Source organism: Eutrigla gurnardus, assembly GCF_963514095.1.
Source record: "Eutrigla gurnardus genome assembly, chromosome: 14".
In the NCBI taxonomy this organism is placed as follows: domain Eukaryota; kingdom Metazoa; phylum Chordata; class Actinopteri; order Perciformes; family Triglidae; genus Eutrigla; species Eutrigla gurnardus.
This window is the reverse complement of record NC_139937.1, coordinates 9,921,867-9,946,481: the sequence shown is the minus strand read 5'-3', so window position 1 is coordinate 9,946,481 and position 24,615 is coordinate 9,921,867. Positions and strand designations below refer to the sequence as shown.

At 39.6% G+C, this 24,615-nt stretch overlaps 1 protein-coding gene across 1 annotated transcript; it reads right to left on the bottom strand.

Annotated features, from left to right (window-relative positions):
* Positions 1-1,028: 1,028 nt before the first annotated feature.
* Positions 1,029-18,908, bottom strand: ddc (dopa decarboxylase). The gene is made up of 14 exons (XM_084027884.1): positions 18,794-18,908; positions 15,827-16,034; positions 15,108-15,221; positions 14,876-14,995; positions 12,720-12,854; positions 10,417-10,560; positions 9,799-9,865; positions 9,445-9,539; positions 8,056-8,123; positions 5,951-6,027; positions 4,881-4,900; positions 4,671-4,769; positions 2,278-2,379; positions 1,029-2,140 (listed from the first exon to the last, which is right to left on the bottom strand). Exons 2-14 carry the CDS (start codon positions 16,025-16,027, stop codon positions 1,943-1,945), a joined length of 1,440 nt encoding a protein of 479 aa, XP_083884010.1. The 5' UTR covers positions 16,028-16,034; positions 18,794-18,908; the 3' UTR covers positions 1,029-1,942.
* Between the last annotated feature and the right edge of the window lie 5,707 nt (positions 18,909-24,615).

Genomic DNA, 24,615 nt, shown 5'->3' with positions numbered 1-24,615 from the left:
ACCTTATCTCCTGGCATTTTCTCAACCAGTTAAATTGTTCACCAGTACAATTGTAGATGTTTTACAGATCAAATAAACTACTGTAGATCAATTCTGTTTTCCTAAAATTATCCCTGTATCATAAATTTGCCTGTAAAATTATTTTTTTTAAGTAAGTGAATGAGCAGGCCAATACAGTTAGTAATCAGGGTCTAAGAATTAACCTCTAATGCTGAATCCTCATCTGTATTTATAGAACACTAGCCTTTGTCCTCAGGGATTAGGGTGCTCAGAGAAGGCTGAGAGGCATAGTATGTTGGTTTTGCGCGCGCGGACGTGTGTGTGTGTGTGTGCGCGCACGCGCACGCCCGCATGCATGTCTACTCCTGTCATCTTTAATTGAGTACACTGCAGTAGAGGGACAACAGGATTATATCAGGCTGCATTTCCAGTACTCTTTCAGTGATATTCTGGGAAATATCACCACTTATTGCATCAAATTGTTTGTGGTGGTGTCTGTTATGTCTCTGTTTGAGCCATTGTTTTTTTTTTTTTTAAACGCTTCAACTGTGTCCTGACAGAGCTATTCATGTTGTAGTGTACCTCAGCCAAGTAGTTTGCAAAACTTTTTAGACCACGGCACACCTTTTCAATATGTTGTCCTGATCCTGATTAAACCTTTAATTAGCATTTAAAAGAAAGATTCAAACACAATCCAGACTACAGCAGACTTTATTCAAATAAACCTATACCATAGCATGCATGCAGCTCACAGCCAAGCCAGCAGGAAAACACATGTCCAACCATAGATTTACATACCTCCTGGCAAGGGATCAGTGATCGAGGAACCATATTAGTGACAAGATACATTGTGGATGTAGACAACAGGCAGGAGACTAGACTTCTAACTGCATTCATTAATCATGTGAATCCATCTTGAAACTTGAGGCTTGAAGTTAAATATATTGTATTTGATAAGACAACGTGGAGTCAGAATATGAATGAAAATGAATATATATATATATATATATATATATATATATATATATATATATATATATATATATATATATATATATTCCCTGTACAACTATATAACTTGTGAATACGCTGAAGTTCAGACACTAATAGTGATCCCCTCGTGTACCCCAAAGGTAGCAGAATTGAATTCTCATTGAACTGACAGTTTTGAGAGATCTTGGCCTTCTGCATATAAGACACTGTAGGAAAAAATGATTGGCCTTTGCCTGACATTATATATCAAACGCAAGTAATTTTGCTAATGTGGTCATTAATAAATTAATGCACTTAAAAAAAGGCTTTACCTGATTAGTAGGAACAATTGAACAATTATTTAACTTCCCTGGGTCTATGAATCCATATATACACACAACCTGAGCTTAAAGCATATCACAAAGCATATACACAAAAAAGCAGTTTCTGCATGAGCACCCACCCACAGAAAATAGAAGACAAAAATTCTTTCATGCATACAATGTGCAATACATTCATTGCAGAACACAGACAAATTCACCCCAATCCAACCACATTTTTACATAGAAGACACAGAAGCGGCATAGACAGTAAAGACAAGTCAGCGGCGGCATGATTGCATTATTATGAGGACAATTAGCATAATAATGACACTAAAGTGAATGGAGGGAGTAGTTGCAGATAGAACATGTAATAATTCCTTTTGCACAAATTTGATTTTTGTAGATAAGTTGAATTATTTTCACAAGCATTAATTTGTGGAATCAGCAAAAAATAATGACCACTACTTACTAGATAACAGATACTGGATAACAGGGCAGCAGACGTATCTGACTGCCAAGTGAGCTGTGAATTCACTCTTCATTCCCTTTATAACATTTTACATTTGCAACTTGAAACTCAGAATGTTTGTCCTAACTTTGGTCATCTATTCAGCATCAGGAACGACATCCCTTTTCCAGACTTTTGGTCAATGATTCCCCAGCAAAATCTCACAGGACAGCTGGGTGATGTGACGCCACGCCTGTTGGACGTGACGTGAGTCAGTCCTCGCTGCACAGATTGCAAAGCGCAGGACAAGGCGGCCGGAGAGCTGGCAAGGCACCAGGTGGATCTCTCTGCACTTGGTGATCCTATTCAGCAAGATCTGGTTTAACCCATTGGAGCCCTGAGTGGAGGAGGAAACATGACTGTTTAGCCGTTTGAAGGGTAGGTAGTGTGTGTAAGAAAGACATGGTCAGTAAAATAGATACATTATTTGTATGTCTCAAGCTCTTATAGTTATTTAATGTTGGCTGTAGTTACCTTGAGCCTGAAGCAGACCAGTCCCATGACGACTTCGGCACAGACCTCGAACCTCTTGTCTGCACGTACCAGACTCTCAAACTCTTTGGCCAGATCCACTTGCTGCAAATAAGACATATAATGTGCTATGACTCATGCACTATTTGTAAAATGTACTGTATTCTGTGCATGTCGATGAAAGTACGTTTGCAGTGCTCTTAATGTCCTCATGTTTTAACTGGTAATCAGATTGGAGAATGTCTACTATTCACTCAGGTTAAAGAAACAAGCAAGTGAACGGGTGAGGTTGATAATATTATGAATAGGTAGTCATTAATAGTAGTTTGCATACAGTGTAACAGAGCATTTGTTAGAAGAAGAAAAAACATGGCCTTAATACATGACCTCTGGAAGAAAACAATTAACTCTACATAAGGCTGTAATTTCACAGCCTTGTCACTAGATGGCAATGCTGTATCATTACATGGCACAGGATTTTGAGCCATAGAGATCAGAGGATTTTGCCCACTGATTCAGTCTGTATCCCTCGAGAGTGTATCCTTACTATGTGCTAAATGTAACCATCTGTAACTATGGATTACCAAACTCATTTGAATAAAAGAGCACATTAAGTGAGAGCTTGGTATAGCATTGCCTATAGGCTCAACTTAATGTATGCCCACTGAGACATTGTATGCATAGTGATACTCTAAACCTGCATCACTTCATCTGATCACAATTATATGGACCAACTTCAACTCCACTTTTCCTGCCTTTCTAACAATGCCGACAATCGCCTAATTGAACAGCTGGTCAACCACCACCTTGTTTCCTCATTCCCAGCCAGTAATTCACCATCACTCAGTGGTGTTTATAAGCCAATATACTATCATGACATCATTGTCTGTTTGGATAATTACTGTATATTAGGTATTCTACATGCATTTGTAATTAAAATGCTTCATTTTACAACGTCTCCTTGTGGGAGAACAAAAAAACAAGTAGAATTTAAAAAAAATCCTGGTAAAAGAAGACCACAGATGCTGATTTTCCATTTGAACATTTTGTCCACAAGAGTCAACTATAATGTATAATCTAGAGAACGGATGTACAGTATAGTAGTGTGTCATGGGTTATGGCTGCAGGGATCACTGCTGCTTCTGCCGCTTCATTTAAAATGGAGAGTAAACACAAAACAGGCTTATTTGATTGACAGAGGAGATTGGAGGGAGGAAGAGGGATATGGGGGGGGGGGGGGGGGGGGGGCATGGGTAAAGCATGGGCACTGGAGGAGAAATGTAGGAAAATGTTGCTATAAAAAGAAGATGCAGACCAGACATATATGACTGACAGGATATGCTGGAGATGAGGGCAGTGGGGGGACTTTAGTGGTAAGCAGGATTAAGTGGGGTGAGGCGTGGGTGGGAGGGAGGGAGGGAGGGAGGGAGGAGATGGCATTTACCATAAAGACCAGGCATATGTGATAGTCATAAGTGTTTTTTCCAGTAGTGATTGAGAAGGAATGAGAGTGTGAGGAAGAAAGGGGAAGTCAGACTGCTCACCATGGGCAGCATTGCACTAATCTTTTAGTCACTTATAACAAAATCAGGATTTGGATTAAGTTAATACTACAGGATTTTTAGCACAAAATGAAACATTATACTGCTATATAATGTAACTTTATTAATGCATCATTAAAACCATTAAATTAATAGAAACACCATTCAATACCATTAAGTACTGGTAAGACAAATAAACCCACTCATAAATGTCATGTACCAACACTACCTATGAACTGAATTTACTGGGAAATTACTAGAAATCTAGCCAGGAATTTAAAGGGCCAGTGTGCCAGTGTTTTGCATTGGGGGGATCTATTAATGTAAATGGAATATCATTTACAGAGTACAGACATTTTTTTTTTATAAGTGTACAATTACCGGAAGCTAAGCATCTCTGTTTTTCAAGAGCTTATAAGCAGTGGGTCTCTTCACGGAGTCCATTGCGTTGCACTGCCATGTTTCTACAGTAGCCCAGAATGGACAAACCAAACATTGGCTCTAGTGAGATCCTTACACATTTTTCCATTACCCGAAAACCGTGGTATCGGTACCAATCCTATACCAGTGTTTACTTACTTTGTAAAACAAAATGTATGGGCCAAATCATGGGCCATTTGTCACCGATACTTGATCTAGCGATTTCAGTCAATACCAGTCCAATATCAGTATTGCATTTCTATTAAGGAAGGCCTCTCAGCATGTGGAATGGCTTTACCACAGTGTTGCACTGGGCAGATCATGCTCCCAGTCTTGGGAAGGTAGAGGTGACCACTCTACTAAATGCCATTAAATCCTGCACACTGTCCCTTTAAAGGCAAAGGCACATGGTGGATCATTCAGTTGGTGTCCTACCTTGCGTATATGAGCCTGCAATCCTTGGAGCCCAAATGCACGAAAGACAAACCACATTTTCAGTGAACGAAATCTTCTTCCGAGTGGAATCTGCCAATGCTGCAGGATAGACGATGCAAAGAGAGGGAGAGCGGTTATAGTTTTAACCTCTGCAAGATTGATGCTCACCTGGATTATCTCTTTACTTGCAATTAATAATGCTTAATTTACCCTATAATCCGTGACCAGTCCTGCAAAGCGAAGAAAACATTCATGAATAAAAAAAGATGGAACATCACACACAAAGTGCATATTGTTAATGTAGCTTTGTCAGGCTATCTTAGGGTCGGTGTACATTCTCCTAATTTCTCATCAAATATAATACAAGAGCAAATTCCGTTGATTGCAAAACAACAAACAACAATTTACAACAATAAAGCTCAATCAACAAATCTCTGACATTGAACATTATTACCTTCAGAAAATGCTCTATTGTAATGCTGTTGTATTTGGGATTGCCTTCCAGTGTCCAGGTGTTACTGTCATTACACCCACCTCCTATACGGCTATCTCACTGATCACACCACTGTCAGTCCACACAGATCACTGGCTACAGATATCTCATCTCTACAGAATGGGGCTCGTGTTAGCTGGTGCTAATAACCACTAATTAGATTGAAGAGTCCAGATTGTGCGAGCGAAAGGCTTTTGTAAGGTGCCTCAGTGTGGTGGGAGGAAGCTGTTTGCCTTTGTCTCTGTCTGCTTATCTGTCAGACAAATTATAGTGCAGTTCTGAGCCCATCTGCAGGCTCGGAGCCTGGTCACCAGCACACAGTAGCAGATACATATGCACAGATTCTGGATGATATGAAGGGATATTTAAATCAAGTCTGATTCATTTTCATTTGGATGATGATTTTAATGATAATACAACCCTTGTTGACCGAATACTTTCCCTAAAACCAAGTCTTCACAATAGATACAACTGTCCTCCCTCTCAAGATCTAAAAGTCATAGGTCCCCACAAACAGTAATGGACAAGAACACTCACACACACACACCTGTCTGGTTGTCACACTTTAGTCTTCATGCCTGTGTTTTTCTGATTTAGACCACACTAGACTGCATTTTAAAAGGTTGTTGCCATGCTTCAGCAATTATTGTTGAATCAGAAATGTGTGGATTTTGGCTCAATTGGGCACACTAACCACATTCCTCACAATGTGAACAGTAAACAAGGTCACAACTCTTCATTTTTGACATTGCGATCATTGCCAACACTTTAAGTGAAATGACTCTACCTGACTCCTGGTTTTCGTGTTTCAGGTAGAGTGGTTCCATCTTGAAGGCTCCAATGATGTCCTCTCTATTCTTGACCCTGTTGATTAGATTAGATTCAACTTTATTGTATGCATTAGATTTATTGTCAATACACAAATAGAGAGATACAAATGTGGTGATAATTGAAAGATTAATTGTTGATAAATCGAAACACACAAACTATTAATTGATCAGTTAAAATGCTGAAAAGCTGATTATGCATGGACAGAAGTGTTTGTCAGTAGAACATAGACTTCCAATAAACTGAATGGAAATTGAAGTTGAATCTGAATTCAGTTGCTCTGGAACTGTATTTGATCCTCACTGAAAAATCAACTGATAATTCTACATTCAGTTCTCACAATTCACACACAAACACACACACACACACACACACACACACACACACACACGCACACACATATATATATATATATATATATATATATATATATATATACTGTATATATATATCACATTGTCTGCAGTTAAGCCAACAGACAGCTGTAAAGTGATGATCTATCTATCATCTGAGGGCAGCAGGTGTTCCATCTGCAGTCCCTGAGATTTGTTGTGCACTATCAAGCTAAACTTACACACAGCAGATCGCTCAACCACTGTGTGTAGTTCTGTTGGTTGTTAGCCAAACACATCGTCCAAAATAAAAGTAGGCTAAGGCTGTTTTCGACATACCGTCTATGGTTGTCCTGCACTGTGACGTTGGCTGCAGGTTCAGCAATGAAGCCAGCTGTGTTACCATGTTCCAAAAATGAAGTGGGCTATGGTAAACTAAGTCATTTTACTTGTACTACTACAACAATTAACGAAACATTTTAATTTTAATGTAATTCTTCAAGTTAAAATATAAAGGATTCAAATATAATTTCTAGTGACTCATATTTCTTTCTTTTTTAAGGTTTTTTCAGGCACAGATGCCTTTTATTAGCAGTGGATAGATAGGAAAGACAGGAGAGAGAGGGGGTGTGACATGCAGCAAAAAGACCTCTGGTCGGGATTCGAACCGGGGTCGGCTGCATATGTGTACGTGCATACGTGGCATGCGCTCTAACCACTCCGCCACCTGCACACCAGTGACTCATATTTCTGCACATAATTATGATTTTACACAATATTATACTATGTTAAAGTTGCTATAGTGCCCCAAATGTTTTACATTTGATATACTGTACCATATTGTTAGTATAATGTAATAATTCTGTCGTTTATCTCAAAATCTCAATCAAATGGTGTCGTACTGTTGATAAATTGTAACCACAAATAGTGATATCAAAATGTATGTTTGGATCAAATAACTCACAGTAATAGTTATGCATGTGCCAGACAACTAAAGCAGAAAGATCTCAATGGCAACAGGTATCATGTCAGCAGTGATGTATTAAGCCAGAGGTGATAAAAGGAAAAAGGGTCTTCCCTTCACCACACGGGAAACACCTCTGTTTCCATCTTGTTTTGTTTGGTGCTGACAAGAGGGGCAGATGGTAGGCGTAGTTCTATTTTTACTGTTCAAATGACTGAGGTGTAGATGGATATCAGTTTTAAATAGATAATTCATTGTTACTTCATGGGACCACAACTCACTCTGACTATTTATGATGTCTGTACACCCAAATACAACTCCCTCCCGGACTATCTCTCAAGTATACTGTTGCCCATTGTTTTCAGACACAATGCTCTGCTTATTCGTATTTAAATGCATCACTAATCACTTTTGACCAGGTGCAATGATTACATTATGTGTCCCAATTACCCAGGTGAAATTAATTGATGCATAACATTTGTTTGGCACTATAAAAAGACAAGATATTTGCAAATTAAATGGCATTTTTAAACTGTGTGAGCTTCTAAATTCCATTCATCCCCACCTTACAAAACCCAAATAGGATGAATTTCTCAACTGAGAAACTACAGACAGAAGAAATATATGGGAAAGTGACCTGATTTTTAGATATTTCATTCCAAATCAATAGACATCACATGTGATTTTTAGCTTGACAGAGAGTTATAGGGCACTAAAACTTATAGGACCACAACCGTGTCACACAGCATATTAACATCCAGAACTTACCACATTGTAGAGCAGTCAAAGTTGATTAAAAGCCATTTGTGTGGGTTGAAGTTGAAAGAGTCTGCAAACTTAAAAAACAACAAGAAAAAACAGTGATGAAGCTGCATTGTGTGATGTCTCTAGAATAAAATGAATGAAATAACAAATCTGTAAATTAAATGTAATAATAAATGTTTCATGTATGTTGGCCAAAACACATTATAGTAGATTTTTATTTACAATTACTGAGACAGAGGCAACCGTTTCTACATTAGCATTATCTGGACTAAAGCAGGCACACTTATTTGAAATGCAAAAGAGGAAAATCCAGTCAACAGCTTTCAGAGCGCTAGGAAAATAACCCTTTCCTGGCAGGGTTTATTCAAAGGGAAACAAACCTTCCCTAATCTGTTCTCATCTGCTTGTTGGTTATCTTTTGTAATATCCTTTTTTTCTACCTCCACAAATGCAATAACACACCGTAGACAGACAATGTGAGACAGACTCCTAGCTGACAGTTGCCATGCTGACTGATTCAAAGGGGGGTGGTTGCCTGCTCACCCGTCACTCATATCCTAGCAACCAACCCTCCAGCAGGGCTGCACTCTCATCCTAAAAGACTGGGTTCCTTCATCCATCTTTTGTCCGATATTTTTTGACCTTCTAACGCTTTAAAGTTATATCCTATAATTACCATATATGGATTCTCCTAAATATAACTGCATGTGGTTTGGTCAAGTTTGTGGATTTAGAAATCCTCTCTCCACTTCCTTCAAGAATGATCCTGTTTATCAAATTCCTAGTGTATTAAAAAAATAGAAAATTAAAAACTGCAAGAGGAAAAATGTATATATCCGAAAACCTTATTTTAGATGAAACAATAGTTGGTCCATTTACAGTCAAGTCTCTTTCCTCTGTCTCCCCACCAAACATTGTTTGAACTCGTGTGTCTAATGAACAGTGATATATAAAGGTCTAACGCTGCCTCAGGAAATTACTCTGTCCTTATCTCTGCGTCCCTGCACAGCTCGGGGAGCAACAGCTGCCTCGGCAGCCTCAAAAGGCAGATTGATGCTCCCGCGCTAATGTCGATTGTTTGGCCTACTCGCTCTTGCATGCTTCCTCCTTGACATTAACGTTATGCCATTTTCAAACAGGAATAAAGCAGCTGCGTATAATCAGTATTCAGTTAGTGTTTCCTTTTAAAGATGCTATGACAGATATTTCACAGCCAATTGAACAGAAATAGGTTGCCTTGTCATTCAGCGGCAGCATGTATCTCTGCAGGTGGATGCACACTTCAAGTCTTTGGCTACACTTAAACCACATTAAATCTGTCATAAACACCAAACAGGTTTTTGTTGTGTTCATGCATTGCATGACATTGAAAGCTTGCATGCTTTTACTCACCTCAACGCCATTCAACAAAGGCCTAAATTCAGGACAGATGAATGCACTCCCTGCATATGCTGCATCAATGTGCATCCACACATTTTCCTCATTACCTAAACAGACACAAAACAGAAGTGTATTAACATCTGTTAAATAATTACTTCTGTCAGTCAAGCTATGAGCTATGCATTTCTACACACACATTGATTCATAACATATAAATCTATTAACTAAAGTTATCTATTTTTAACTGGGAATTATTGAGGGTCAATTTGACCCTAAGGATAACAGGAGGGTTAAATCAAAGTTTGTAAGCCAATAGGGCTTTACGATTGGTTTTCCTGTTGTGTGCTGATGCAATGGTTGACTCACATAAAGGCCCCAGCTCAGTGATGTGATCAAAAGCACATGATGGTGTTGTGCCAAGGGTCGCACAGAACTGAAAGACACAAACATACAAATCATATCTTCAAATGCTTTGTGATCCATACCAATTTCTATTTTCACTGTCACTAACATGAAAAATCAGATACTAATAAGTTTGAATAGCTACTGTGACATATTGCTTTCATACAAGAATGGATACAAGTTTGTTTTATTCAAACATAGATCTAATATATATATATATATATATATATATATATATATATATATATATATATGATATCGCTTTGGATACGCCCAGATGATTCAGAGCTGCTGGAACATTGCAGCCTGCTGAATATTCACTGATTGTGATCTATGGGACCCACAGAGACTTGAATTATTGTCCTTAACCAGACAGACGGACATTAGGGTTCAAAACAAACCATTTTATCACTCAGCAAGCCTCGGGGTGTTCAGAGCAGCATCACACACGCTATGTCACTTGTGGTATAAGATGTACATGTGTAGCTACGGCAATCCAATGACAGATGACTGTAACTCAATGGACAAATCAGTCACATTGAATGTTACACATGGAGTTGATGCATTGGTCTGTTGTCTTACATAGAAAGGAATGAGTCCAGCTGCTTTGTCCTCCTCCAGCATCTTCTTCAGCGCGCTCCCTCCAACAGCATAGGTGTTGTCTGTGGGAACCTTCCTCATCATCACGTTTCCAATCAGACAAGCACGCTCCACAGAGGAATGAGCCTTGGCAGGAAAGATGTGCAACAATTGGGTTTTTAGATCACATGGTAGAATCTCCACTTGCTTTTGGTAGGAAGAGAAACCTTTCAAGCTAATTTCATGTTCATGGAAAATGTAGGATTTTGACATTTTTTTGTTACAATTAGTTAGTTAGGATGGGACAGTGTTCATGCCAAACAAACAAAGTCACTCTTCGATGAGAATAAGGGAAAAAAAGAAAGAAAAGAGTACAAATTATATATTCATAATAAATATTCCTCCTAGTTGTGGTTGTGGCATTTTGAGATTAGCCTGCACTATTGTCAGTTATTCAGTGATATGTCCCTGAACATCTATGATGCAAAAAGAAAAACATATATTCTTTAGATAGCATGTAACCCCGGATAACAGATTAGAATGGTGTTTTTCAGTGGAATCACAACCACCTGCTCTCTGTAAAGGTCTGTTTGGCCCTCAGGCGACTTGCTAACCCAATCACAGAGTCAGCCTGGTATTAAACCTGACCAGAGCTAGTTACTGCCTGACTGAGCCTCTGTCTCACTGGGAAACTATTTCACTGTTATAAATCATAGCAAAACCAAATATTTCTTTCTGCTGTTTTGCAGATGATGTACAGATATATCTCCCTCTAAAGTCAAGGGTAATGATACAATGCAGCCATTACTGGATTGCTTCAAAGATGACAAAACCTGGATGGACATCAATTTTCTCATTTTAAATTAAAATAAAACTGACATCATTATGTTTGGGCATTATTTTTTACAGATTATCCTGCCGGTATTCTGGGCCCACTAACTTCTAATATCCGCTGTTCTGTCAAGAACCTTGGACTCATTTTTGATAGTGCCTATACCGTTTACGATGCCTAGCTAAGATAAAGGCATATCTTTCTCCCAAAGACCTGGAGAGGGTAATTCATGCTTTCATTCCACTGTCTCCCTGTCCACTTCAGGATTGATATTTAACTTTTGTTGTTTGTTTTTAAAGTTTTGAATGGGCAGGCACCTCATACACTTTGATAGTATTTTTTTATGAGTACTTTTTCTTATCGTATTGTATTACGTATTCTGTTTTTACTACCCATTGTTTATTGTCCCGTAAAGCACTTTGGAGACACTTTAACCCTAGAACACTATTGCCGGGTGGTTTTCACACAAGCAAATACATTTATGTGATTTTCATTATGCTGCGTTTATCTGAGTGTCATGGATCTCTGGTTAGCTTCAGCATTCTCTTTGACATCTTTGATGTCATGGGTGTTTTCCTAATCCAAAACACACTTTTTCCTAAAGGCACATGTTTGGGTGATTTTCACCCAGCAATAGTGATAGAAGGTAAAGTAGTTTACTATCTGCGTGTACCAATTGCATCTAAGGAATAAGGTAAGTAAGAGTGGTTCTGGAATTGCATGTTGTCTTTATTAAGTGCAATGGTTATGAATAACTATCACAAAGTGGTGATCTCCAAGAGCATTCATATTATGATAAGGTTATTTTAGTCAGCTGACCTTTTTTACCCATTCAAAATATGACATATTTTGTTTCTCTCTCCTGCAACTATTTGTGTGCCAAGGACACTGAGCCTTCACCGGGGAAGTCTCAAATATCCCAGGAATGGGTGGACCAAAAACCAAGTTTCCATCTTCATTATTGTTTTTATTTTTTTATTTTTTGTTCCCAAATTCCTAATTTTCCAGTAATTTTGGAGCATTTTTATATGGTCCCCTCATGATGCTTTTCTTTCATTTTGTTAAACATGACACAGTTTAAAATAAAAGAACACTACTCAAATTTGTCATGTATTGTCATATTTTGATATATTTTGATGACAAGTACTTTTTATTGGGTGTATTATCTCGGGTAAAAATCACCCCGCGTTAGTGATGGTGTTTTGAATTTGAGCGTTAGTGTTCTAGGGTTAAAGTGAACTTTAAATCAACCTTGCCTAGGTACCTTTGCAAACAATAAGGTTCCATGGAAAACATTGATAAAAGCATTTTTTAACAAAATAAATTACTACTAAACTAATATCTGAAAATAGTAATATATATATACTGTATATACGTGTGTGTGCAGAATGAAGGTTAGCTTTGTCTTTGCATTAAACCAGATGAGAATGAATGAAAATGATGTAAGAAATAAAATAAAAAAGTTTCCACTTACTTGGTCAGAGGAGTACGCCACCAGTTTGGAGTAGAGTTCAGCCTCTGGTATTTTGGGATTGGAAGCCTGAAACCGTCTGGCTGCTTTACAACGTGCAGCAAGCACGGACATCAGAGTTGCCTCACTGGCTGTGCTCTGATGGAGAATTAGAGGCAACTTGTAAAGCAATCCATATCCACTATTTTGGATTTATAACCAAACCTGTATTTACAAAAGCAAAAATCAAAAACATGAAGTATTTCCTTGCCCAATGTTGACTCATACTGTGTGAGCTTGAACATGATTGGACAATAATCTATTTACTTTTCTATTTTGGTTATGACATTTGTTGCAAGCCTGTGTTGATGCATCAATAATAAAAAAGGTATTGCCAGTATCCAGCCACAGTGTGTTCACTATGGCAAGGTTACTCGAAGAATGAGACTTACGTACGTAAAAACAGATACAAAATGTTTATATATCATCATGTGTTCATTGTATGGAGCCCCTTAAAGACCAGGTTGACCAGGTATGCAGGCTCACCTGATAGCCTTACACCAATGTGATATGCTTCAAATCCTATTCCTATTGATGCATAGAATTACACACAAATCTTTTGCAAACATGCACACAAAGCTTTTGGAAATTCCCTTTGATCTGTGACACCTCCACATCCTCATTAGGGAAGAAAATCACTGTGTTTAGAAACTGGTGAGTCACCCAGCCAGTCAGTGAGATTATGAGGCAACTATGAAGTGAAGCGTGACTTCCGAGATATCAGGGGGCATTACCACAAGAAAATCAAGAAAATGTAAAATCAATAAGCACAAATCACTCAGACAAACACAAATGTAATTTTTGTTGAAGAACGAATGCAGAGGTGCAGTAACATTAAGCTGATTTTTAAGGTTACAAACCCACAGAATAGATACATCAATGTGTCCAATTAATCACTGACTGGTACGACCAGCTCAGTGGAACTGAACCAAATAAAATAACATTATGAAATTGCCAAAACATGCAAACACTCAGGCTTCCAAATTAGCCAGGTGTACTTCCTCTCCTTTCCCTGCTCACCGTACAAAGCACACAGACCAGTAACCCGGAGATGTAATCATGAGCCCACATAGCCTCCGGACCTGGCAGCCTTTATATGCGTCTACCAGCTCTCATCCATCCTCCTAACCACCAGTAATAGTGAAGCATAGCCTGCTTTAACTGAGCAGGCTTTTGTACCACAATAAGACTTGAAAGCTGGTTCTTGTCCATTTACCAGCCGAAAAGAAATATGGCACAAATGCTCTTAACGATAACAATTGATGATCCAATGCTAAAGAAGAAGCATTCATTAAAAAATGCAAGACACAATATTATTTTGTTTTCAGATTTTGTTTTCTAATTTATTTTAATCATGGGCACGATGTCTTTTTCTGCCACCTAAGTCTCCATATGACACACGCTTTTCCCTTTTGTGCTGCTTTAGGCTGGCAATATGCTGTCACAACACTCATTAGCCCTGCTCCAGCGAGAAGAGCCTCATTCGTTGCCATAGTGAGCTGGTAAGCTGCACTTAAAAAGGAGAGAGGCAAGACGAAACAAAAAGACGAGGAGCACACATACACACATAAACACTCAGGTGGTCACAATAGAAGAGGCATGAAATGATCTGTCATCAGAGTGCACTCTCATGCTCCGCCGTCCCATGAAAACACACACACACACACACACACACACACACACACACACACACACACACACACACACACACACACACACACACACACACACACACACACACACACACATAGCATCCTCTCCAGCTGTTACTGCATTTCTGTCAATGGAACACTAAACTAATGCTTAGCCTTTTGCCCCACGAAGCAATCCCAGCACGTCATCTCTGTCTGCCTGTGGATGACACATTAAAAGGCAATTTCCTGCCAATTTTCAGCTGGTGTGAACCAGGAAGAGAAAAAGCCGACAAATCTATAGCACACAAATTGCTGATGAATATGTCAGGGACAATCAATTGTGAGTCATTGTTCCTGTAAGCCTATAAATTTTGAGCCTTTGAATTGGCTTTAAGCTCGTTTCGAACCACGGTAGAGTGTGAATGTGTTCAGAAGTTGGTTTGACTTCTGTGCAGAGTGGTATAAAAACACACAAAAGACAATTACCTGGATGACACCTCCTCCTTTGCCCTTAGTCCCAGCTATAAATTGCTCAGGCAGCTTCAGCATTTTCCCCAGCCAATCTAGCATCACTGTCTCCAGTTCTGTACAGGCTGGGCTAGAAGCCTGAAAGCAAACATCCAAAATACAAACAAAAATCTCAAATGTTCTGTGTTTTTGATATTAAATATGAATATACATTACAATAGATATGGAGACTGAACAAAGTGTTAGTTACCCAGGAGAATCCAATGCAGCCAATGGCTCCACACAGCATGTCGGCCAATAAGGCAGGGTAAGAGGAAGCAGCTGGGAAGTAGGCAAAGAAGTATGGGCTGTGCCAGTGGGTTACCTGGAATAAGATCAGTCATGCAAATAGTTAACAACAGCAACCTTAGTTAATCACTGGAAACACGTAAAGGCCAGAATTATTGCTGGATGTAAACCTGGCGGCTGCTGTTACTGAGTTTTAAAGCATCTCCTTTGATAATTGAGCAGCTTGCATGTACAGAGTTCATTTTATCTGAACTGTGGGAGGAAACCAACTGAAAGCTCGGTAGAACATGCCAACAGAGCTGGATGTGATCATAATATAGCACAGAACAAAATTAATATTCAGGAAAAATAATTAGCCTATATTTTCATTGATGGAGTCGGAAAGTGACAAATGCATTATAGTGTGGCAAAATGACTAAACTGAGATGAATGAACGCCCTAACACTGATGTCATTTCTTTGGTAAGGGAAGATGCTGAAGCAACTTTGTAATCATTACTTGATCAATTATTGAAATGATTGCTATGATTCTACAAAAGTGAAGTTGTCTTCTCTACACCAGCATAACTTTTAAAATGAGCTGAAAGACGAATCTGAGTTACCCTGCAGAAGAGCACAAGAGAATCTGTGCACCTACAATGCCATTGTGTGCATTAACAAATCAACAAAAGCAAAAACTCACCCCTGGCATTATGACCCTCTCAACATCTTTAATAATATCATCATAATTCTCGGGCTCCAACGGGGCCTCAGTGGGGATCAAGGAACGGAGATACCCCGGTTCCACATCTGGGTAGACTGGTCGCTGTTCGATGTTCTCCAGGTAGTCGGCCACGTAGTCAACCATCTCCCTCCCTCTGCGCCGGAACTCAGCTGCATCCATGGTACCACTGGAAGACCCCACAGAAGCACAAGTTGCTGATATTTAAATGAGTTGGATGTGACTTTTTGCTGATTTTTTTGGGATTCAAACAGAATGAAACACTGAACACTAAACACTTTTTTACACCGAAATGGGACACTGAAACGTTGTCTTGCATACAAATCTTGATTCTATCTATGACATTTACTTTACTTACATGTACTTAATTGTTGTACACAATTTTCTGATTTTTTTTCTTCATGGGGGAAATGGCATGGTACTCTTTTTCATCATTCCCTTTTTTCTAGTGTAAATTAAATTAAATTCATTTGAATTAATCGGATTATACTGACTCATAGAATAAGGCATATTTTAAAATTAAATATGTATCAAAACTGATTATTTAAGGAGGGCAGAATATTAAATTACATTCTTAGTATTATTTGCATATATTATTTGTTTAGCTAAGCTCATAAGAGTTATAAGAGACGTCTTCAAACAAAGCCATTCAGCAGGATATGTTCCCACTACCTGTTGATTGGCAGGGATGAATCCAAAGTAAATAATTGTACAATGGTTACTTCCATGAGAAGCTTGTACTATGGTTACTTCCATGAGAAGCTTATAAAATATAAGTATAAATTGTCTGGCTTAAGGTCTGTAAAAAGATGAAATGCCTTGGTCATTTTATAACTGACCAACTGAATAATGATGAGGATATATACAGACAATGCTGTAAATGATATGCTCAGGCAAACAGCTTCTGTTCCACACAAGTGAAAGTGGCTCTGTTTAAAGCATATTGCACAGCGCTTTACACAGCCCATTTATGGGTAAGCTACAAGAAATCTAGCATGCAGAAGCTGGCAGGTTGTGTACAATGATGCTCCTAAAAATGTCCAGAGGGGGGAGTGCCAGAAAGATGTTTGTCACTGCAGGAGTTAGAACATTTAAAGCACTTTTAAGAAACCGAATGTTTAAATGTATGCAACATCTGGAGGAATCCGGGAATGGTATCATTGTGTGTATGTCTCCAGGCTGAGGATGCACTGGCTCAATTGCATATAGGCTGTTGTTGTATTGTGCTTGTCCTGTCCTATGTTATGGACCTGAGTCCGGTAATAAAGTTCCTATCCATCTATCTATACTTGCTATGTATATTTTCGACAAGGCAGCGTAAGTCATCTGAAGAAAGTCTTGGACTTTGGTCGCCCAGCGTATTGGCCTCCATATAAGCATGTGGCAAATGTCTGCAGACTTTGCCGGTGTGTTCTTAGTGAGTGAGCTGGGGAAGCTCCGGTGCTGCAGTATGGAGAGAGAGCATGCGCTGTTCATCTGCATGGAGCCTACCGCCTATGCTTTAGTGACACGTAGCCACTTAGTCAGTGGAATTTCTAAGTTAACAAGCAAGACAACTGTATGGTTTTCGGAGTGTAATTACAACAAAAGATAAAAAACACTTTTGCAATGATCTTGACATTTACATTAACAAGTGAGGATGAAAGGATCCACAATTAGTTGGGTCCTTGTCTTTGTTATGTAGGAGGAATATAGATTAGATTTTTTTTTTACGTCTACTTTCTCTTCTGGTGCTTCAAACGTGTAAAATTATGTTAAAATGTTGCTAATCTCTTTAGGGTCTGATACCAGGTTATCAGCTGAGATGCATATGTATTCATAGGAATGATTAGATTTTGATAGGTAGCCCTCCTGGACAGAAAAAGGCTGCAGGACATCCAGTACCTTTCATCTCCATGCTCACATTAGACTCTGTTTGAAGAACAATGTTAAGCCTTTAGGTCTACCCCCTCAACAGAACATCAAATAAAAAACGCTTATTTCTTATATTGTTCTATGGCGAAAGGATGTTTCTAAGTCAACAAGTGTTGCATAATTTAACATGATGGAAACGATATTTGATGGGAAGCAGACTTCGTCATAACAAGTGATTCGTAGAACTACGGCTCCCACTTACACCAAAACTGTAGATTGATAAATAGCACTGTCCCTATAATATGAGCCAAATGATGTTGGGCAGATTAATCAATTGGGTTAATTTCAATCCTGATTATTACTGATGTATACAGAATTAGTGAGAGAAATATTGTTTTTTGAAGTTGCAGTCAATTTCAATATCAATATAAATGGGTAAACATGAGTAATATCTTGTTTTCATTTACAAAACAGCAGCAGCAGCAGCACACACAGCCACACACACAGCCTAAGCCATGCTCCTTGACACAGTTTGTATAAGCCTTCACAATTTAAATATATGTATCCACCCTTGACCCTTTTACCAACACATTAAGCCAGTCTGATCATAGCTTAGTCTCTTTTGTTCTTATGGACAGACATGAACAGAAAAGCTTGGCAGCAAAAAGCATTTCCACATCTTAAACAAGCCAATTATATACATTGTTACAAACTCATTCTCTCGTCAAACAGTGTGACAAAGGTGATTAGAAGTCTTATCAAGACGTCCTTGATCACATCGACATACAACTTAACGAATAAGGGAAAGACTCAGTAAAATGTCTGAACCTCACGCTGATCCAAGTGGTAACAACAAATGAGCAGTGCTCCTTGTTCTACACCAGCGCCTTGTCATTCATTCAACAAGTGTTTTACCTGCATTTGTCTTTCCCTTGTTGTAAAGCAGAGCCCTTATCCTTATCCTTATCTCAAATAGGATTAGACATATTTGCATGTGTGTGTGTGTGTGTGTGTGTGTGTGTGTGTGTGTGCGCGTGTGTGTGTGTGTGTTCGTGTGCGTGTGTGCATACTTACATTTTCTAGTGAGAGATTCAGATGGTGGATCTCCTTTTCGTTAGCTTCAACAAACAGACAGACAGACAGACAGGCACATGAGTGAGTGTGTTCGTGTGCGTAAGCAGGACAAGAGACATTTGCTCCTTTTATCTTGCCACTAACCACCCCCACCCCACCAACCCCACCAGGCCAGCCAATGGGAACAGGGCTCATGGCTAATACACATATTGATTGAATCACAAGGAGTTTGTGAAACTGTGTACACAGCACAGACATCACACTCAGATGTGTAAATATATCCCTTGCCAACTATGTTCCCAAACAGACATTTAGCATTTAAATAATCCGGCTCCACCAGGAGACATGCATGAATAGTAATCAATAAGAATTACAGTATATTGTAATTGCATATATCTAGTCATATTCACCCTTAGAACGCAATGCAACAGTATTTCTTTTTGCAGATTGTTTTCTGATGGTTCAACTGTTTTGTTGCCTTTTTTTATTTATCCTATAGTCCCTATAGAAACTGAATTTACACTTTAAAGAGTCAATATGTATAAAAAAATTAAAAAAGTGTGTAGAGACTTGCTTTGTTGGTCTTCATGCTTAACAAAACCCAGTAGTACAGTATGGTATATGACACACCCCTATTGTTCATGTCTGCTGCCAACTGGTCAAAGATCTGCCATTATTAATGCATTCAAGCTGGTAGTGCAGATTGCGTTAGAAAATAAATTGCAAGTGAACTTAGTCATACCCAAGCTTGATAAGAGTCATGAGTGTACATGCTGATTTATAGTCATAGACATAGCACCACGGGAAGTAATTATTACGTGACAAACACCCTCTAATATACATAAGAAATGAACACGGCAATAGCAGACCTGAAAGTAACGAGTACTTTTCAGCCTTTCTAGAAATTAACTTGAGTAAAAGTAAAAGTATTTGTCTTGGAAATGTATTCATGTAAGAGTAATAAGTACCAAAGAAATCTAATACTCAAGTAAAGTACAAATCCTCTGGATATGTACTTAAGTACAGTACTTAAGTAAATTTACTCCGTTACTGTCCACCACTGAATATTCCACACCCGGTTCATTCATCAACTACTTAAAAAAAAAAAAAAAAGTTTCATATTGAAGCTAACCGAAATAAATTATTTGACGATAACCTCACCTCTGGTAAGGGAAGAGCATGAAAGACATTGAGAGCAGGCAGTTCAAAAATGTAAAATAAAACCCAACAATTCTAGATAACATGTTTTTGTGTTACCAAAGTAACGTGACATGTCAAGTGCAGTGGCAGCCTCACACTCAAACATTTACTAGGTGACGTCAGTTAAGTCCCTGAGGGTTCAGGGTTTAAGGCCTCAGGGGGGACATTTTAATTGAACTTGTCTGTTTGCAAGAGACAATTTTTATATAATTTATTGTAATTTCCATTCAGTCCACTGAGGCTGATCATTCCTGAGCTTCAGGTTCTGTATTAGCTTTTATACGTAATTTAAATTTTCTCCAAAAAATGTATCCCCAATAAATAATTCCCGGTTTTCAAAAGACACCATAAGCATACTCAATTTACAATCAGAATATCAAAAAATACAGGTCAGAAAGAATGGAAACAAAATGATACAAATGCATCCAGGAAAATGCTTCTTGTGTTCCTCAGCAGGACACAGATCACCGCATAAATACATAATGCAGGTGAAGGTTTTCTCTAAAAGCATATTTGTTTACATATGTGGAAAGCAGCTGCCGCCCAACTCCTGCACATCTGATTCCACATCTGTAAACCCAGATGACAGCGAGCGATAGTGAGAGACAGAGCTGGTTGGGAGGAGAGAGAGGGTGTGACACATTAGTTATATTTACTATTTAGTATTTATTTAGTAGTTATGTAAACTGGAATTATGTTGGTTGAGTCAGTAACAAACGAGTTCAAGGCAATACAAGGTGATGTGAAATGGCAGAAAAATGGTCAGGAACACTGAAATTCACAAATGCACTTGCAAATCGGTCTTCTAAATATATAATTGATGTAATAAATAAATTCTACAAAGCTAATTTGGACACATGGAACAACAGTGGAAAACATGTTAACACACCACTTTTTATACTAGCATGTGAATCCCTGAGTAATACTTAGAGCAGTCCAGCATGCTGCCTTTTGGAAGTTAGCCAGTGGCTTTGAACCTTGCTCCTGGTTTATCCTTGGACCATGATTTTTGTCTCTACCATACCTCCCTTGTTTGCCTCGCTGGCTGATCTCTTGTGTACCGAACATCTGCTAGTGAAGACCGTTTTACTTTACCTGTTTTCATTTCCTGAGTAGTGCGATTGCATCCTGCCTGTGTCCGGCATAACAAAATTACAAGAAGGCATGATGCAATCCCAGTTGTGCCAGTTTGCGTTGCATCAAGCAGACGCTGGTACAGTTTGACTCCCTTCATTGGTCATGAGCACAGTAACAGCAGATCTTGATAAATTAACTTCCATGTGACCAAGTGAATGGTGTGGTTGGTGCAGAACTTGAAGGGGAACTCGACACTACCTGGGGACTTTCACTCCAGGAACTATATCCACTTTAAACTCTTGAGCTTAAACTGAGACAAGGGGGTCTCTCACATACACAAGTCGAGGTAAAGGATAACAGAGATGTGGTATCTCAAATTTTACATCACCACAGTTAATTTATAAATACAAGGTCAAAACAGGAGTATGCAAAGAGAAGAAAAAACAGTTATTATTTTAAAGCTCTATTGCAAACATTCGACTACATATAGGCTGTCCTGGGTGAGAGGAGATCCACAACACCACACGTGCACTGGAATCAATTTAAATACAGTATATGTATGCACCCTTGACCTTTTTACCAACACATTAAGCCAGTCTGATCATAGCTTAGTCTCTTTTGTTCTTATGGACAGACATGAAGCATTTCCATGTCTTAAACAAGCCAATTATATACATTGTTACAAACTCATTCTCTCATAAAACAGTGTGACAAAGGTGATTAGAAGTCTTATCAAGACGTCCTTGATCACATCGACATACAACTTAACGAATAAGGGAAAGACTCAGTAAAATATCTGAACCTCACGCTTATCCAAGTGGTAACAACAAATGAGCAGTGCTCCTTGTTCTACACCAGCGCCTTGTCATTCATTCAACAAGTGTTTTACCTGCATGTCACTTTCCCTTGTTGTAAAGCAGAGCCCTTATCCTTATCCTTATCTCAAATAGGATTAGACATATTTGCATGTGTGTGTGCTTGTGTGTGTGAGTGTGTGTGTGTGTGTGTGTGTGTGTGTGCGCGTGTGTGCATCCACCATCTGAATCTCTCACATTTTCTAGTGAGAGATTCAGATGGTGGATCTCCTTTTCGTTAGCTTCAACAGAAAGACAGACAGACAGACAGACAGGCACATGAGTGAGTGTGTTCGTGTGCGTAAGCAGGACAAGAGACATTTGCTCCGTTTATCTTGCCACTAACCACCCCCACCCCACCAACCCCACCAGGCCAGCCAATGGCAACAGGGCTCATGGCCAATACACACATTGATTGAATCACAAGGAGTTTCTGAAACTGTGTACACAAGCACAGACATCACACTCAGATGTGTAAATATATCCCTTGCCAACTATGTTCCCAAACAGACATTTAGCATTTAAATAATCCGGCTCCACCAGGAGACATGCATGAATAGTAATCAATAAGAATTACAGTATATTGTAATTGCATATACACTATATTGCCAAAAGTATTCACTGACCCATCCAAATAATTTAAATTAGGTGTTCCAATCACTTCCATGGTCAAAGGTGTATAAAAGCAAGCAACTAGGCCTGCAGCCTGTTTCCAAACTTTGTTTCCAAACATTTGTGAAAGAATGGGTTGCTCTCAGGAGCTCAGTGAATTCCAGCGTGGTACTGTGATAGGATGCCTCAACAAGTCCAGTCGTGAAATTTCCTCACTCCTAAATATTCCACAGTCAACTGTCATTGGGTTTATAACTAAGTGGAAGCGATTGGGAACGACAGCAACTCAGCCAAGAAGTGGTAGACCACGTAAAATGACGGAGCGAGGTCAGCGGATGCTGAGTCAATCGCTACAGACATCCAAACTTCATGTGGCCTTCAGATTAGCTCAAGAACAGTGTAGAGCTTCATGGAATGGGTTTCCATGGCCGAGTAGCTGCTTCCAAGCCATACATCAGCAAGTGCAATGCAAAGCGTTAGATGCAGTGGTGTAAAGCACGCCGCCACTGGACTCGAGAGCAGGGGAGACAAATCATGCTTCTCCACCTGGCAATCTGATGGACAAGTCTGGGTTTGGCGGTTGCCAGGAGAACGGTACTTTTCTGACTGCAATGTGCCACGTGAAAAGTTTGGTGGAGGGGGATTATGGTGTGGGGTTGTTTTTCAGGAGCTGGGCTTGGCCCCTTAGTTCCAGTGAAAGGAACTCTGAATGCTTCAGCAAGAGATGTTGGACAATTCCATGCTCCCAACTTTGTGGGAAGTTTGGGGATGGCCCCTTCCGGTTCCAATATCCAATAAAGCAAGGCCCATAAAGACATGGATGAGAGAGTTTGGTGTGGATGAACTTGACTGCACAGAGTCCTGACTTCAACCCGATAGAACACCTTTGGGATGAATTAGAGTGGAGACTGAGAGACAGGCCTTCCCGTCCAACATCAGTGTGTGACCTCAGAAATACGCTTCTGGAAGTACAGGCAAAAATTGCCATAAACACATTCCTTAACTTTTTGGAAAGCCTCCAAGAAGAGTTGAAGCTGTTATAGCTGCAAAGGGTGGACGGACATCATATTAAATCCTATGGATTAAGAATGGGATGTCACTTAAGTTCATATGCGAGTCAAGGTAGGTGAGCGAATACTTTTGGCAATTTAGTGTATTGCGGCGGCCATGCCTCTGGTGCTGTGGTACCGTTTGCTGTGCTGTTGTTTTGCAGATGCCCAGCAGGAGGGGTTTGGGCGTCGTTAGTTGCTGGGAACACCTGGGCCCGGTGTTCCCAGTACTATAAGATCACACCTCACAAGGATCTGCGAGAGAGAGGGAGGACAAGGGAGAAATCCTGATTTCGGAAGGTTAACAGTGTCACCAAGCCGGACGCATTTCCACTTCCAAGGATGGATGACTGCATTGATGAGGTTGGGTCTGCGAAGTTTGTAAGTAGATTCTACCTTTTGAAAGGCTATTGGCAGGTGCCATTGTCTAAAAGAGCGCAGGAAATTTCTGCATTTGTCACTCCATCTGGCCTGTATTCATATAAGGTGATGCCTTTTGGCTTGCGGAATGCTCCAGCTACATTCCAGCGCTTAATGAACATGGTGGTTGGCGATTTGGACAGTTGTGCAGTCTATTTAGACGATGTGATTGTTTACAGTGACAGCTGGAACAGTCATGTCCTGCACATTGCACAGTTATTCGAACGTTTGGCTGCAGCCCGCCTGACAGTTAATCTTGCAAAATGTGAATTTGCTCATGCAAGAGTAATGTACCTCGGCCATGTTGTGGGACAGGGCCAGGTCAGACCAGTGCAGGCAAAGGTGTTGGCTGTGGAGCAATTTCCCACACCGACAACAAAAAAGGAGCTAATGCGGTTCTTAGGAATGGTAGGGTATTACCGCAGGTTCTGTAAGAACTTTTCTTCTGTGGTTGCCCCTCTCACTGATTTGTTAAAGACCAGTGTCAATTATGTGTGGTCTTCTATGTGTCAGCAGGCTTTCCAGAATATAAAGGCCCTGCTGTGTAGTGCTCCGGTGCTAGCCGCCCCCAGGGTTGACGAGAAATTCAAGCTGCAGGTGGATGCCAGCC

Bases quoted from the DNA above. Each gene is read 5' to 3' on its own strand.
- ddc (XM_084027884.1), bottom strand. From the start codon at position 16,027: ATGGATGCAGCTGAGTTCCGGCGCAGAGGGAGGGAGATGGTTGACTAC. The intron at 12,855-14,875 runs GTAATTGTCTTT...ATTCTCCATCAG, and splicing joins AAGGAGGAGGTGTCATCCAG to AGCACAGCCAGTGAGGCAAC. The intron at 10,561-12,719 runs GTAAGTGGAAAC...TTTCCTGCCAAG, and splicing joins TGGCGTACTCCTCTGACCAA to GCTCATTCCTCTGTGGAGCG.